Source organism: Drosophila bipectinata, chromosome 2L (assembly GCF_030179905.1).
Source record: "Drosophila bipectinata strain 14024-0381.07 chromosome 2L, DbipHiC1v2, whole genome shotgun sequence".
Taxonomy (NCBI): Eukaryota; Metazoa; Arthropoda; class Insecta; order Diptera; family Drosophilidae; genus Drosophila; species Drosophila bipectinata.
This window is the reverse complement of record NC_091736.1, coordinates 6331272-6348674: the sequence shown is the minus strand read 5'-3', so window position 1 is coordinate 6348674 and position 17403 is coordinate 6331272. Positions and strand designations below refer to the sequence as shown.

The 17403-nt window shown below is 37.7% G+C and overlaps 1 protein-coding gene across 1 annotated transcript; it reads right to left on the bottom strand.

Moving 5' to 3' along the window:
- Positions 1-352: 352 nt before the first annotated feature.
- On the bottom strand, positions 353-1785 carry Or24a (Odorant receptor 24a). Its single transcript, XM_017233389.2, has 5 exons — positions 1265-1785; positions 837-1209; positions 682-780; positions 467-619; positions 353-403 (listed from the first exon to the last, which is right to left on the bottom strand). The coding sequence occupies exons 1-5, from the start codon at positions 1783-1785 to the stop codon at positions 353-355; spliced, it is 1197 nt and encodes a 398-aa protein (XP_017088878.2).
- Between the last annotated feature and the right edge of the window lie 15618 nt (positions 1786-17403).

Sequence of the window (17403 nt, the reverse complement as noted above, 5' to 3'; positions counted from 1 at the left end):
TGCTTCTGCTTTAATTCGCCAACAACAATCAAGGGGGTCAAGGGGGGTCAATCGGTGATGCCAAAGGAAAATGAAAAGCAAACCGAAATTGTTGTAAAAGATATTCGAATTAATGCAACGGAAAGCAAAGGAGAAATAAGGAGAGAGCGATAAGCAATATGGAAAGCATTATGCCAGGATATGGAAATCAGGTGCACAGACACAGACACAGGCAAATGAATAAAAGGAAAGAATAATTCCAGATTCCCTTATAGGATTTTATATTTATTTTCATAACAGATATTTTTTTGTGTAACAGACTGGAAAAGAAAATATTTTCTCGAGATATATAGAAACAAGTTGAAGGCTTTGTTTATATAACAGACTTGGCCAAAGCAATCAAAGAACCTGTAAAGCGTAGGATCTGAAAAGCAAATCATGTCCATTTATATTAAGAAATGAAAGCCCTATAAAAGACTGGTCTTACAGATGTTAGAGTTTCTAAAGATGGTGAAAAGAAGGGAATTTTAATGGTAAGAACACGCTGGGCACGAGCAATCATCAAAAGAGCCATTTTTTGAACCCGAACACTATGACCATACCAGTGGCTGGAAAATGTAGAGCGAGCCAACTCCGAGCACTGAAAAATATTAACAATTAATTCATAAATCAATTCAAATCATATAAAATTCTATTCTATACAGCTTCCATAATATGCGAGCCTCCGAGGCAATATAAAAAGATTTCCACGCCCACGGCGCAGGTGTAGACCACATACACAATAATGCCCAGACCAGAGAACTATGAATTATAAAAATTTTAAGTAATTATAGTCAGTTAAAAGAAGCTAAGCTCACCAGTAAAATATCCACCACACTTGTGCCAATAATCAAACTGGAGGTAACAAAATGGGCCAAAGTAATCTCCACCATCACTCCCGACAATCTTTCGGTTAGTTCAGCCACTTCGTTATGACGATCTACTAGTTTTTCCATTTCTCGAACTATCCGTGCCTCATTTTTTTTCTCTGGACTTTTTTCAATATCTTTAACTTCCAACAAATCAAAGACATCATCTCGAAGGCACATTAATAGAACTGTGAGGTAGACACAAAATCCCAAAAAGAAACCATCGGCTCCCACAAAACAAACAACTGTGATATAACCATGCCAATGGACAAGGATATAGGTGATGGGATATAGAGGTAAACGAAGTAGAGGATCAGGGAAGCTAAAAATAAGAAGAATTATTATTACTTTTTTAAAACTTTAATCCCTATACTCACATCATTTTAAAAGGCGTTTCATAGATCCACTCCTTACCCCTCGACTTCCTCAGAATATTATCCAGCAGATGTCTGACGGAATACGAAGTACTAGTACAAAATCCGCAGCACAATAGCAAAGTGGTTAGCCTAGTGGCTAAAGTATAGAACCTCTTTTTATAGCCCAGTTTTCGCTGAGATCTCTGCTGCTCTGTTAGAAATCTCACTCGTTGGATTAAACTTTTAAGTTCGTCCTGGTAATACCAAATGGCAATCATTTTTACCAACGACAAAATACTGGAGGCCACCGGACACAGGGCATCCAGCGCCGTGGCTATATTAATCGGTATATAGTGTATGCCATAGTAAGCCTCCGCATAGCAGCCGTAACTCAGGATGAAAAAGTTGAAGAAACTCCATAGCCGGACCGGCAAAGTTCTCTTCTGTTCCGGATACAGACCAATCAGCGACAATGCAAACTTTGGCACCAGAAAATAATGCCGCTCCATGGGATACGAGGCGGTGAGGAACCGAGGTAACATCCTTCACCAAAAACACCAAACACTTTTCAGCTCATAATCTGCCAACCAACTGCCCTCGGCCTTTTATACTGCCTTCAAAAATATATATAGTAGTATGTTGGTATATGTATATACCAACACACAAAGCACTTGAGTAGCATAATTGATGAGTTGGGCGTTGTCCTTGCTCATAGTTCGATAAGTTTTCAAATTGTTAACCCTCAATTAGGCAACGATTTCGGATAGGAGAGCTGGACTAGACAAACGGTGGTGGGGGGCGATCTGGAGGCGTGGCAAATTGGGCGTGTTCGTAATTAAACTTTAGTTTTCGGTAAACGATTTTTAATGACCTTTGCCATGAATTTTGTGTGAGCTTGGCAGGTACTATATAACACAAAAAATGGGTAAGTGGGCTAGGAGGTTAAAAATTATAATCTTATTAATCTAAATAATATGATAAAATATTTAAAAAAGTAAAAAATAAGTGTCTAGTAATCATTTTTTAAAACATATAATAGAAGTCCTAGTTTAGACCCTTGCTAGAAAAAACCCCTGTATTTGTAACCAAACAAGTTGACCCTCCATCACAGACCCTCCATTTTCACACAGTTCAAGGATCTGAGCTTAGCAAGTGTTGCCAGGTTACTTGCAGTTTGAATAAATATTTTATAAGCTGTCCATGTGCTCACAACCAGTATGTTTGTGAGTGTGTGTGTGTGATGATTATGCAAACTGCAGTTATTTGGTAAATGCAAGGATGGCCAATAAATTAATTTAGCTAGATGGCCGACTGGCTGACTTGCAGGTTGAATGGCTGAATGAAAATTTCGGCTTGGGAAATTGGGTCGGGGAAAGAGGCGAAACTAACGATGGCTCTCAATGGGGCATTGGGCCCGGCAGCTAACTGCACTGCCAGAAATTTGTTAAAATATTTCGCAAATAATAACGGACATCCAGTCGTATACTTAATATTTCTCAAGTGCCTATTTGGCCAACCTGGCCCACCAGTCGTATGCTTAACATGGAACTTTATTTTTGAAAAAACTATTTTAAAAAGTAGACCCAATTTTTTCAATGTAGAATTTCTTGCGTACGTTGAAAGCTCGAAGCCAATATTCTAGCCGAAGCCATAGACCAAGCCGTAAACGTAGCCGGAGTAGGAGACGGAACTGGCTCTGACGAGACTGTCCTGTACGGATGGACAAACGGACTTTGAGACGGAGGGAACTGGCTCTTTGCATAATTGATGGCTGCAGGTGTATTTGCGCTCAAATGAGGCATGCTAAACACATGCCTTTGACACTTATACACACACGCCATGGCCTAGAACACCAGCATCAAACACACGCTCACATGTTTGGAAGTCCTGCGATATCCTGCCGTGCAAAACAACTAAACTAAAGGCAGCCGCTGGCAAGGCCAAAACAAAAACATTAGAAAAACTGTGTAAACACATAATGCGGATGGTAAATGCTGAATGAAAATAAAAAACCCATAAATGACGTGAACAGAGGTGAACAAAAATTAAAAGTTTGCCAAAATAATGGGTCCTTTTTAAGAGCTAAGCAATATGTACCTTTAAAGCTCTATAAACTCGAAATATATCATTAATTTCCATAACTCTTTAACTCTTACATCTCAGTTAAGCCTACACCTAATCTAAGGTACACAAATCTACCTGAGACCCATTTAAATATCAACCCTTTCAATGCGATACGATCTCTCGCACGGTGATAACTTTATTCAACTTTAAATTTTGTTTAACATCTCCACCAACAATATCCCATCTAACACAAAAGGCCTATGGGGCCAGGACCTCTCGAACTTCTACCGTCCTGTGTAAAGGGATCGAAAGCGTCCATTCAAATTGAAAAATTTACGTGGAAAACATGCAAATTTATGCCATAAACACAATGAGTTTAATGTGCGAGCGGGAGGACCTCAGAATAAAAAAAAAATAAAGGTAGAGTATGGGGAAATGGAAAGAGACAAAAACGGAGGGGGAAAGAGAGGGTGGCCGAGTGAGAAAGCACACCTCAACCTGTGTAAACTTATGGCCTGACAGTTTCAACCGCATTCAGGGAACGATTTGTAGGCCACATGACCAGGCCCCAAAAAAAAGAATGGAAAAGAGAAATATATTAAACAGTCCATTTTTTTGCGGCAAACACGAGCCCCCCAAAAAAGCCCCTTCACTATCCATTTTTTTGCTCCTGCTCTGACATTTTATTGACAAAATTATTGAACACGTTTTGACCGTGCCACACAAATCTAGCCCCAGAGCAGCGATGGCAACATAATGGCGACTCAGCCGCCCGCTCGCTTCCATCACGCAGGCTCCCATTGTCAAACGCCCCAGGTCACGGCACGACCGGGGGCTATTGGGCGTGGCAGGGGCGTGGTCGAGTGGTATAATGGCCGCGGAGGTGAGTTCAGGCACCTCGGCGCAACGGCCATTGAATTTATATGAATTTATAATTGAAAATTAAACAACTTGGCAAATATGGTGGGTAATTGCCTGACGATGGAATGCTCTTGCAAAAATTTTCTTTTAAATTATTTGTTAAATAACTGTACGGATTAAAAAAAAGAAGAAATTTTTGTAAATAATTCAATTTGGTCAACAATTTTAAAGACTATTAAAGACCCCTTTTTAAAACCAAAGAAAAAAGATCTGAAATTATTTTTAAAAATTCTTGAATTAACTATTTTTTATTTATTTATATTTCTAATATAATCTAGTCGACATTTATGAATCAATTTAGGGTATAGCCAAGCACATTTCACCTGTCCATGCGTTTCCGCCTAATGAATGGCTTATTTAATTCGACCCGATGTGTGTGTGTTTGGCTAGAGAAGAGTAGGCCAAGCACGTTGAGTGCAAGCCCGTCCGCGTTGCATTTATAATGACAAATGCATTTTTGATAAAATCCGTTGAGCTTCAAAATTCGCATTTGTGTGCTCATGAATACGCGGGCAGTCGCATGTGTATGTATTAGCGAGCGATTGTGTGTATGGGTGGGTGTTCTGGCTAATTTGTTTGCACATAGGCGAGTGTTTAACATTGTGAGTAAGTGTGTGTGTCTCTGAAAGCGATATGTCAATTTGGAGCACTCCCCCACATACACATGACATACCTATCAATTTTATTATAGAACACATCCACACTCCTGTGGAGAGTGGAAAACCACCCAACCACTCAGCGATATCCAACCAAACCACCCACCAAAAGCTGCTGCCTTTTGTATGGCGATAAACTTAATTTGAATAATAAATTACGTTGATATTTAATCAGCGTTGTCCTGCGATAAAATCCAATGGCCCCAGAGAAGGAATTCCATAGAGTAAGCGAGAGGGCAAGTCGGCGAGTGAAAGAGACGTAAAGTCTCACAGAGCTGGCGCGCAACTGATAATGAAAGTCCTGGTCAGAGCACTGTTCTGTTGTGATCCTTTTCCCTGGCTGCGAATCCTTTGCACGCACTGGCCATAAACTGCATGAAGTCATTATCGTTAAGCGGAATTTGTGTTAATCTGATAACAAAATTATGAACAATTAAGTCATTGCATGCGAATTGAAAATTTAAATGGCCCCTCAGACCGACAAAAGCGATGAGAGTTCCCGATCTGAAGTGAATTCAAAGCCGCATTAATTTAAAACACACAAAAAAATCCCCATAAAGATTAAACAAACAAAAAGTTGTAGAAGTTGAAAAAAAATGAATATGCATTTGAAAAAGGCCAAATTATAAATATTTAATTGTAAGCTTAACCCAATTTGAAAGTCAATTGTGGTTTTAACAATCATAAGCTTTAGTTACATAGAAACAGGAGCAGAAAAAAGGACATAATAAATGGTTGAATATTATTTAAACAACTATCCAATTAAATTTTAAATCAATTACGAATTTAAATCTTTTTGTATTTTATTTTCAGTGCACGAGCTGTGAAGCTTACATGAAAGTACACAGTGCTGAATGAATGTTTGTTTATCAGTATACGAGTGTAATAATCATAGACCAAGGGGGCCAATGCACTCGGCCAAAACAGAAAAAAAGCCGACAACGATACAGAGACCCAGACATCACACAATGAGAGACAAATGCAAATTAAGCCTCGTAAACAATGTCGCATATTCATATGGAAGCGCAGTGCACTATGGGGAATTTGACCATTTTTTGTGACAAAAACCCATTTTCTGAAAGTCGGAAAATTAAAATAAGTTTCAGTGTAACGTATTCCAAATTCACCAATCTTCAGTGGTGCATAACAAAAATTTTGATAGAGGGCGCCAAAACAAAGGAATCAGCTGACAAACACAGCTGTAGCAATTGCAAAGCACAGGCGACTAAAACATTAAGTTTTGTTAACAAAGTTTGAGAGGCTAGAATTAAAAATCTAAACAATATAATAACTTTTTTTTAAATGAATATCATTCTGTGTGGCTTGTATTATATGTTTGTGATCGTCATTTGTAGAATAAAATCGTGTTGTCCCCGTAATCGAGCAAAAATGTAAGTAGCCTTGCCACTCCATATTTTGGATGAAGTCTCATGTTCCATAAGGGATTTAAAATGAGTCTAGAAGAGTCCATCGACGAAACCTATTGTATGTTGTAGAGTATTAAATTCTTGTTCGAATAAATGTAACTTTAAATACCACTTTTTCCGATTATGCGAGAATTTTTCATTTTTAGAACATAACCTTAATTTGGCAAACACAAATTTTTTTTGCGAAATTTTTCGAAGCAAAGGAAAAAGTTGCAGAGGAGAACGCTGTCTTTCATTTTATTAAAGATTCCATCTCAGGAGTGAATTTTGACGCAAATGTGGAAGAGGTGCTCTTCTATCTTAAGTCAGTAGCGCCGGAATCATGCAGTTTGGCTGAATTCAAAAACTATTACATTTTCCGAAAACCAAGAAGCCTGTAGGCCAACACTGCCTTTTCATTCGAAGGGAAATATATCTCGCAGAAAGCACGCTGTAGTGCCTCCAGACTTGTAGTCCAGACGTATTTCTGCGAGCTACAGGTCCTTCTGATCCGATAACTTTCGCTAGTGAATTTAGATAGAAGAATATAGCAACAGAAAATGTGTCTTCCATTTGAGGTTTTGGGCCTATTAGAGGGCTAATCAAATCCCGACGACACCACGGCGGGTGAGGATTAAAGCTCTTTTAATAATGTGAATTTTGAACATCAATATAATATTGAGTTGGAGAACGAAGAGCTGGACCTTTGTCTTCTATACATTATTAATTGTCTTTCATTACAGGGGCACACGATGCTTTAGATGGATTTTCTTCTTAAAACTGTAAGACATTGTTAAAGGCATGCCACGCCCACCATTTTCTATGAAATACAACAAAATACTTTATACAGAACTAGTTAATAAGTACTCTAAAAATCTGCAGAAATTTACATTAGCTAACAAAAAAAAAAAAAGGAGGTGCCACGCCCTCTATTTTCTTATTGGTAAAAGATATTGGTCAATATAACCCCATGCAAAAAGCAGAAGTCAAATATCTTGCTCCGATCTTGAGTTATTAATTTTTGTCACAAAAATTGGTCAAATTCCCCATAGTGCAGTGGCGGCACAAATAAATTGGCCTAAAAATACAACAAAAAAGGCCAAAAAGGCCCACACAGACACCGCCAGCCGCCGTGACAACAATAAAAGTTGTACATTTCGCTTACATGGCAATTATGTTAAAATATTCAGTTTAACATAATATAACAGGTGAGATATTTGTACATCCAGACAGCGAGATGACCTGTCTGGCAGATAAAGGTACACATATATGTCTGTAGAAGTTATGGATATTAGGTTAATAAAATGGTGGAAAAAAAATATGGTCTAATTAGGGTAATGAAAAATAGACTAAATGGCAAATAGAAAAGGAAAACCTCTTAACTCAATAGGATCAATATCCTTTGTCATTTTATACACATACCCAATTACTATAACTAATCCCCCCTCAAAAGCATGTTAAATGCGAAAAATAAAGCTTCAACAATAGCCAAGAATTCCGAGTAAACAAACTCTGGCAGCAAATGCAGAAATCAGCTAACAAATGTGCAATGAAGTCATTAGAAGTCAAGAGCAGCCCTCTGCTCTGGAAAGTATGCTACGAATTATTGTCCTCTATTTTCTGTACATTATTTCAAATGAATGCTGGTGTGCGGACAACATATGTTCTGAGCGACAAAATTTCATAAAATAAATACAAAACAAAATGGTATCACATTCAGTGCATCCAGCACACTGCAATTATGGCAGGTGAAAGGGTTTTGGTTGCAGTTTGTGGTTGCGCCTGGCCCGCTTTTTCACAGTTTTGTTTCCGCGGGAAATCGTACACTAAAATTGTGAGAGAGAAAGTTGTCAGTTTCAGTTTAGGAGCAACAACGAAAACAGACCCAAACAGACAACAACAAAAAAATGAGAAAAAAAACATATCAGCGAAAAATAACATCGAAAAATAGAGAATCCAAAACCATTAAAAACTAATGAGATTTAAATGCAAATTCCAGTTTTAGTGGCCAACAAGGAGGCGGCCACTTTCCGGCTGTTTTTGAGGACTAAAGTATATGTGTGTGTGAGCAGCAAATGACTAAATTTACATAAAACCATTCTGGTGGCAAACGGCGTGAGAACCGGTTGACCCCACCCCAACTCGCACCTGTCTGGTCAGAAAATTTGCCACGTTTAAAGTGTATCAGTTTAATAAGGAAATTCGTTGGACCGATTTAAGGTTCATTCAGAAAGAAAGTTTAATGATTTAAATATAATTGTTTTTCCCTTATATTTTTTTGCTTGATGCTGTGGTTTTTTTCTTTTTTGCAATGTATTTTGGTTAACCAAGAAGTCCTTTGCAATACTTGTAAAATTAAAGGGTAGGATATGAAGTTCTAGATTTAATTAAAGTAATTAAAAAAAAAAAATAAAAAAAATAGTTTAATTTTTATTAGGTATTTAATTTAATATAATTTAATTAAAGTAAAAAACTTATTCTTTTCCTGGGTATATCATAGTCTAATTAGTCCACCTCATTTTTTCTCTCATTTTTAATTTTTTCCACCATTTTTTTAGGGTTTTTCCATTTGCTCGCTGCGGTCATTTTGGCAAATGTTTGCCAACGACAAGTGGTCATTGTCATTGTTTGCCATTTGGCTGCGGACTTCCAACCTCTCTTGCCAGCAAATTTCATTTCAGCCAAAATGTAAAGTGCGAAAATGGTTAAAAGTGGCAATCAAATTTTCATGCCTACAAATATAAAATTTAAATGAAAATGGGCACTAATTTTTTCCCCCACTCACCTTTTGTTATAAATCCCACATTCTCTTTTTTTTGTTTTAACCAGCTAATTGCTTCTAATGAGCAATCTTACAAAGATGACACAAAATAATAAAAAATAAAACAACTTTTTCTCGTTTGTTGCCAACATTGTTGTTGCTGTTGTTGTTTGTCATGTGTCGGCAAAATGTTGACAATGAAAATGATTATGAGTGACTGCATGCTGGGGGTTGTGTGTGCTGTATCAAAGGGGAGCTATAAGGGTATCCAGCCTTGTCGGCTGCTGTTTGAAATTGCTGCGACGTGTAAATGTCGCTAATGTGCCGAGGACACCGACAACGACAATGTGGATGTGGGCATAACTGCGAATGCACTGGGGGAAAAAATATTTTAATTGTAATTAAAATATAGGCAGAATAAAAAATAAATAGAAACATAAAAACATTAGAAAGATAAATACAAAGAAACATTAATCTGAAAGAATATCAAGAAGAGAGTGAAGCTTTACCTTAAGCATTTTTGTAATCTTTTCTTGCTTTGTTAAGTAACTTAAATTTTGAATTTTATGTTTAGAAAACAAAACTTTGTCGAATTTATAGCAACTTAATTGCATATTTAATATATTGGCAAACGAAAATGTGAAGCTTTTTAATTTTTTTATATTCTTATTAAATTATGTAATTATTTTTAATTTAATTAGTGACTTTACATCTTAGTTATAATAACTTAGAGTGTATAGATGAGGATGTGATTCCGTACAATGATGCGAGGGACGTAAGCCATCATGGCCAGCAGGCAGGTGTTTTGGTAAGCTTTCGGCCTTGTCTAAGCCAATGTCAAAAGCGGTGCTGCGGACACATAGCTAGAGTCCTAGATCCGCCACCAAACAAGTGAGACTAAGAGAGAAAAATAGACTGAGATGGAGCAATATAGAGGGCAAAGGGAAACAAGCACATTACGGCACACATCGTTGGCCATAAGGTTAAGCTGTTTTCATCAGACACCCACAGAAAAATTCGGGTAGCGACGGCAGCTGTCGCCATCAAAGTCAAAGTGCTGCAAATTAGATTTTTATGTTAATTAAAAAGGTACGCGTACGCGTACGCACACATTCTAATAAACATTTTGGCTCACACATTCTGAAAATGTCTGAAATCTGATTTCCCCAGTTTCTGTCTCAGCCAAATCAATTGGCTGGAAATGATCTTAATTCGCTTAAGAAAATTCACCAAGCGGCAGACAAATCGATGATTGAGCGAGTAACTGAATGGGTGAGTGAGTGATTCAATGAATGAGTGAAGTGAACTCCTCGAAAGCAAGTCATCAAGTTGGTGTGGTGGCAACTTTCGACAGGTGAAAGTTGAGCGATTAAATGCCAGAGATTCGCAACAGATTAATGAGAGATTAACCCTTGAAGGATGGTGAAACTTTTCAAGGGAATATAAGCAGTTTCACAGATACAGAGCTGACTAAATAGAATTTATGGTCCATCGTATATTTTCATAGACTTTTTAAATTTAATACTTCAATTGCTTTTAAAATGTGCATTCAATGCCAACTGAAAAGAGCAAACCAAGTAAAGGCAACATGTAAGATGGCTGTATATTTGTCGTCAAAGAGTTGTCAACTTGTAAGTCAAACATCCCCGCCAGCCAGTTGGCACTTGTAAAGTCAAAGTCATCTAAAATATGCCCGCGACTTGTGCATACTTCATTTCATAAATTACGCAGGCATTAAAAGCGCAGATAGGCCACCCACTCACCATCCCACCTAAGGAAGTACTTACCCCTCAAACTTGAAGCCCGCCATTGGAGGTCCTCCACCTCAAAATGAAAACCAAAACGAAGTTCTCAAAGCAATTGATGCGCACCATAAATCTTGAAGCATGTGAAGAGTCTGCTTCTCCCCTCAAAGTCAACCTGAAGGACCTGAAAAGTGTGAGGATAGAGGGTGGTTATAGGGGGCGTAGCAGCCTATCAGTCGCAGCTATTTATCATTTAGGTACTCCACTCAGTTAGTCATTTTTTTATTCGTTTTTGCGTTGGGTGTGAGTTATTGCAATTCTGCAACAATTTTTCTTTCCAGTGCCGGTGGCCACTTCAAGACTTTCATATCAAGTTCAGTTTGGCGAGAAAAGGATTTGAAAAGCGGAACGACGGCAGGTGGTCCATCTATATTTCTTTTCAGTCTGCACTGAATAAAAATATTATCAAAAATATATGGAAAAAAAAGATATATTTAAATATGAAAAATAAAAGAAATTATATGAAAAAGACAGAATCTTCCAAAATTAAATACAAATTTATTTGCTTTCAAATTTAATTTCAAGTGTAAGCTGTCACCTCTTCTCACGGCTGTTTTGTGATTTTAATGCCGATTGACAGGAAGTAGGAAACGCGGAAGGTTGAGGGGGAAAAGCCAGGGAAAACAGACATAGACTGAGACTGAAGACTTGGTTAAGTCAGTGTCAGGCTGTGTTATCCTCTCTGTCCGTCCGTCATTTCACTTCCAAGCAAGTCCTTGCCACCCTCTATGCCATCTCGGCAGACAGACCTGCGGACGCACAGTATCTTGGTAATGGACTTGGCACTTTGCAACTTACCCATTCAAAATGTGTGTGTAAGAAGTTTAAATCGCATCCAGAAGCAGAAGAATCTGGCCAAGACGACGAAGAAGCAGCAGTAGCAGTAGGAATAGCAGCAGGAGCAGCAGGAACTGAAGCCGAAGGACTCTGATGCTCACACTTGAATAAATACCAAGACGAGCCGGATGACGATGGCGACGTTGTCATTGCAATTGCAAATAAATAAGAAAGCCGGGGCGCAGCGAATCCAGTGGAATTCTCTCCAGGATGGGCGACAAAGTTGCCTCGGGGATGCAGGGACAAGGCGGCAGGACGACTTTTAAGTTGCTTGTAATAAAATTGCTGCAAGGACTTGGGAAAAGTGCAAAAATGAAGTGCACAGATGCTTATCAACTCGGTCTCCGACATCACTCTCCCTACCTTCACTTCTCCCCGATTTCAATGCCCAGTCCTTCAATCAAGTTGCAGATACTTTGGCTATGATTTACCCGATACCTTCGCCTGGAGAACACCGTTCCTGGAATCGGTGTTATTTTGGTCTCTAGAAATATTTTTTTTTTTCAAGAGAAAATTTTTTTTTGGAAATTAATATCGACGGGTATCAAAAAATTATTTTAAAATTCAGACAATAACAATAATTTTACAATATTTATTAACCTTATAAGGATTAAGAACCAGCACTAATTATTTAATATTTCCTTTTTCCACTTTTCCCAGTGTTTTTATCTGCTTAAAGTTTAAAGAAAAAATTCAAGAATTCGAATGGTATCGAAAATAAAAATCCTAGGGAATGAGATTCTGGGAATTCTAAGGAAATGGGGCCGAAGTGGGCGTGTCAAAGCTCATTACTTGTTGTCATGTTACGATTACGTTGGCAAAGCTTACGTTACGTAAATGTAATTCATAGCCTTGTAAGATATGTGTGTTTTTGGGGAAAGAGACGGCAGACGTCAGCTAATAGGAGAAAAGAGATGGTGGCAGATAGGTAAGCAAGTAGCTAGCAACTTCGGTGTCATAATGAAGTGTCTGCTTCTCTGCTCCACGGTGAGGTCCTTCCATCCGGAATCTCTTTTCTGTGATGTATGGCTGTCATTTCACACATACAGTGGGGAGCAAAAGTGATTCCATGTTCAGAATATGCATGTTGAACCGCTCATAAAACGTAAACCAATGAACCAAATGAAACAAACTTTTTTTTTCTCGATTACTTATTTAATTTGTAAGAAATAGACTTAAATACTACAATAATACAAGAAAAAATGTAAGAGATAGAAAAAAAAAAACAAAAACAGAAGGCATGTACTCAGTTTTGCACCTTTTATGGAAAAATTTAAGGAAATTTTAAATTAATATTTAGTCCAAAGACCCTTATTGTCTATTACATTTTTAATGCGCTTCGGCATACTATTAACTAAATTCTCTATAATTTCTTTCGGAATTTGGTTCCATTCAGTCTCCACGCGTCTCCAGAGATCGTCAAGGTTGCTTGGGGCCGATTGATATTGCCCGAGCCGTCGCTTCACAATTGACCATAAGTTTTCAATTGGATTGAGGTCGGGACTTTGAGCTGGCCACTCCATGACCTTAAAATTTTGTTTTGCCAACCATTCTTTTACAATTTTTGCGGTGTGCTTAGGATCCCCATCCTGTTGGAAAGTGATTTCTCCTTCAGGATAGGCACACTTATCGAGAAAATTGTGAAGATGGGTCTTTAAAATGTTTAAATAGTCCTCTTTTCGCATTATTCCATCAATTTTGTGCAATGGCCCAACGTGCCACCATGTAAAGCACCCCCAAGCCATTACATTTCCTCCTCCATGCTTTACGGTTTGCTTTACATGATGTCTCTGAAGCTTGTCACCGGGCCTATGCCAATAGTACTGCTTCCCATCCGACTGGAAACGGTTAAACTTGGATTCGTCCGACCAGATAACACGTTTCCAGTCTTCTATAGTCCAGTTTTTGTGGGTCTTTGCAAATTGTAACCGAGCCTTAACATTTTTCTCGGATAGAGCTGGTTTATTTTTTTTCACAGAGGCGACATATCCAATTCTAGCCAGTGCTCTTCTAGCTGTCCATCGACTTACGGGTTTATTTAACTCTGTAGAAGCATTTGCTGGTGTTAAAAGCTTATCCTTCCTCATATTGGACATTATAAGTCGAGCGTCAGAGTCCGTTAGGAGACGGGGGCGACCATTCAATACATTTTCGGAACCAACATTTTGCCTTTTTTTCACCTTGACCACCACAGACTGACTAATTTTCAGCTTTTCAGCAATTGTGCGTGTCGAAAAGCCACTTTTAGTCATAGAAACAATACTATTTTCGGTATCTGCTGATAGCTTCTTCATTTTACAACAATAAGTTGGCGACTAATTTCTCAATTTATTAAAATTTACTTTGAACTATAAGAAATGTGCGACTCTTTGAATTATGACAAAAACTAATGCATGAAAAAGACATAAAACAGTAAATCTGCAAATATTTTGGTGATAAGAAAACAGGGAGAGCAAAATCAAGTGCGAATATTGGAAGGTGCAAAACTGAGTACATGCCTTCTGTTTTTGTTTTTTTTTTCTATCTCTTACATTTTTTCTTGTATTATTGTAGTATTTAAGTCTATTTCTTACAAATTAAATAAGTAATCGAGAAAAAAAAAGTTTGTTTCATTTGGTTCATTGGTTTACGTTTTATGAGCGGTTCAACATGCATATTCTGAACATGGAATCACTTTTGCTCCCCACTGTACATACTAGCAGGATAAAGATTGTCTGAGTGATTGTGCATGTGTGTGTGTTTGTGTCCTGGTGTCTGCACTCCAGTCTGCACGCTGTCTGTGTGTATGTGATAAGCCTTTGCTAACTAGCTGCATGCTCACAGATTTGTAGCTGTTACTAAAAGTTCACTCACAGCAAGAAGTCTCAGCCGGGATAAGAGCGAAAAAATATCACAAAAATCTGATGGTTAAGGGGATAAACAGCAGGACGAAGTCAATCCATAATATAGCCAACTAGCTGGTGCTAATAAGACTTACAACATTAACAAGCCAGCATGTAATTTCTATCCGTTTTCCTATTTCCCGATTGTTAAGCGATGGAAATTACCTTCCCTAAACTCCTCTTGTAAGCTTGTGAGCCAATAAGAGTGCTACATGTGAGCCGGGGAATTTTCCGTTTTCTATTTTCCACAATTATCGGTTAATTAAAATGAGTTTGGCGGGGGAAATAGAAAGAAAACTTTTGCATTCGGATGGTAATGCTTCCCATTTTGATTCCCTGGAAGTTATAATTGTAAAAGCAATGATTTGTCCATGATTATTCAATATTCAATATTTGTAAGCCATTATATCATGTTGCAAAATTAAATAAGGCTGCAAATTGTACTTTGTACTAAGAAACAAACTATTTATTTTAAAATATTAAAACAAGAAAAGTGAATCACTCATACGCAGTGTTGCCCCAAAAAACTCAAAATCAAACTTCAATAACGAGGAAAAATTCGGTATAAAAATATATTTAATCCTGAAACTAAAACCCAGGATTCTTGAAAAAAAATTATCCTTTTTTTTTATTAATTATAAATTTTACTTTCAAACTCATACTCACCCAGCCCTTTATTTAAGCTAAATGCATAACAAAAACTTCCTGCTGAACTGATCGCAAGTTTTAATTTAAAATCCCCTAGACAGTATCTGGCAGGTTTATCATTTTGCAAAGCTCTCTTCTTCCCTGCACCCGCGGCATTTCCATATACCGAGAAAAAATAAACTTTGCCAAAGCAAAAATTGTTACTAAATGGTTTATGCACACATGGAAGCTGCTGTCTGGAAAAAAACTGGGAAAAAATAAATAACAGAGCCGAGGAAAAAGCCGAGAAGGGAACGTAATGTTACAAAATAAATGCAACATGTAATGATTGCAAAAGTTATAAAACGTAAATTAAGTTGAACGAATGAAGAGTTACCGACCGAGCGCCAGTGTAATGTAATGAAAATGGGAAATGGAAAATACTGCAAACAGAAGCCAAAAGGCACTACTAACAAAAGCAACAGCAACAGAAACAACAAGAACTTCCCACACAACATGCTAGCAATGTTGTTTTCCAACTTTTAATGCTGTGAGGAGAGTGTGCGAGAGGAAAAACTGTTGGGGGAAAAACTATGAAATTAACTGCTTATTAAGGCCAGCCAGAGAAGCCTGTGATGGATTCCGCTCCTATGCGAACAGGACTACTTCAAGTTTGTCAAGTGAAACTTTCTGCCAAATGGCATGGAAAATGTTACCACACTGGGTTTTCTGGGGTCTGAGTTTCTGAGAGGAAAAATAAGGGTCTAGAGCAGAACAGACGACGACAGAGCATCATTAATTATTTTGCTCATTAGCGTGTGTAAGAGACATTACTAACCAACCAGCCAACCAGCCAACTCAGTCAGCTAGATAGCTGGTAGCCGACCAACAAAAATACCAACAAAAGCAACAAATGCTGCATAAGAAAATTCTTGAAATTTTCTTAGTTAAGGGCCTGGCTTCCTCTTACATCTCAGACATCCTTTTTCCCCTTCCTTTGGCTGTGCCCTGTCGTATCTGTGTCGTGTCAAAAGCAGCAAATGCTGCAAAAAATTGCAATTGAAAAAGGCACACAGAATGTAGATGAGACGTTGAATACGTAAAGTGTGTGCGTACGATGGTAAACTTTTTGGATTTTCAACTATATATATATTATGAAAATAAAGGGTCGATTTCAAAGAAAATTTTAAATTGAATTATATTTTTAATCAATTATTAAAATAAATATTTAGTTAAGAAAAGATTAACCCAAAACAAATAGCAAGTCCTTATTTAAGTTTCTTTACTATAAGATACCCGATACTTCTAGTCTATAAGTACTGGGTATGAATATTTTTTACTAAATTCCATCTTTCAATGTTTCCAAATATTTGGCATTTCCCATTCGAGTCCTTTCTTGCCAAAATACTTTAGTATTTGATAAAAGCAATTGCAGTCGGCAACAACTATGGAAAGCAGCTGCAAGTTGAAGCATCAAGTTGTCGTTGTCGCTGCTGTCGTCATCGTTGTCTGCTGCATCACGTAAAAGGGTCGCCAACGGGGTAAAGGGTAAAATGGGGCATCAAAAAGGGGGGGTCTAAGAAAAGGGTGTGTGCGTGTGCTACATACTACGTACGTTCAAAGTCAAATCTACACAATGGCTTCAAAATGTGTGCTTAAACATTTTATTTATCACGCCAAATGCATACGTACTTCTATATGTGCACATGTATCTGTGAACAGGAAATGGGCGAACGTGTGTGTGAGTGAAAAAATATGCGAACTTTCTGCATCACGTTGCGGGTATTCAATGATTTTTCAAACACTTTTCCTCGCCACGCATTTATCGCAATTGTCTGCATTTCACAGTCATTTTTATTTCTTTGTGTTAAGAAAAGCACGAAAGAGTGTCGCTTTCCTTATCTATATTCTTTTTGTTTTTCTTTAAGAAAAGCTTGAAAATGTTTGAAGTTGGAGTCAAATTTGGAGAAAGGGGTTCGTATCTCTTAATGCTATGATAATACTTTCATAAACTTATGCTCTTCGACTACGTGAGTCAGCATATGAAGTCATCAAAATAGTTTGGCGATTCAAGCTTTAGGAAGAAATTCAAACAGCCAAGGATGACAAATAAAACTTTTAAACTTAAGTACTTTAAGTACGATTTTTACTAGAGATATAGTTTGAGATTAAAGAGGATTAACGAGCAATAGGTTTTCTTT

Coding starts and splice junctions, on each gene's coding strand:
- Or24a (XM_017233389.2), bottom strand. CDS start 1,785: ATGTTACCTCGGTTCCTCACCGCCTCGTATCCCATGGAGCGGCATTAT. Junction 1,210..1,264: donor GAAACGCCTTTTAAAATGAT/GTGAGTATAGGG, acceptor TCTTATTTTTAG/CTTCCCTGATCCTCTACTTC. Junction 620..681: donor GCTCGCATATTATGGAAGCT/GTATAGAATAGA, acceptor AATATTTTTCAG/TGCTCGGAGTTGGCTCGCTC.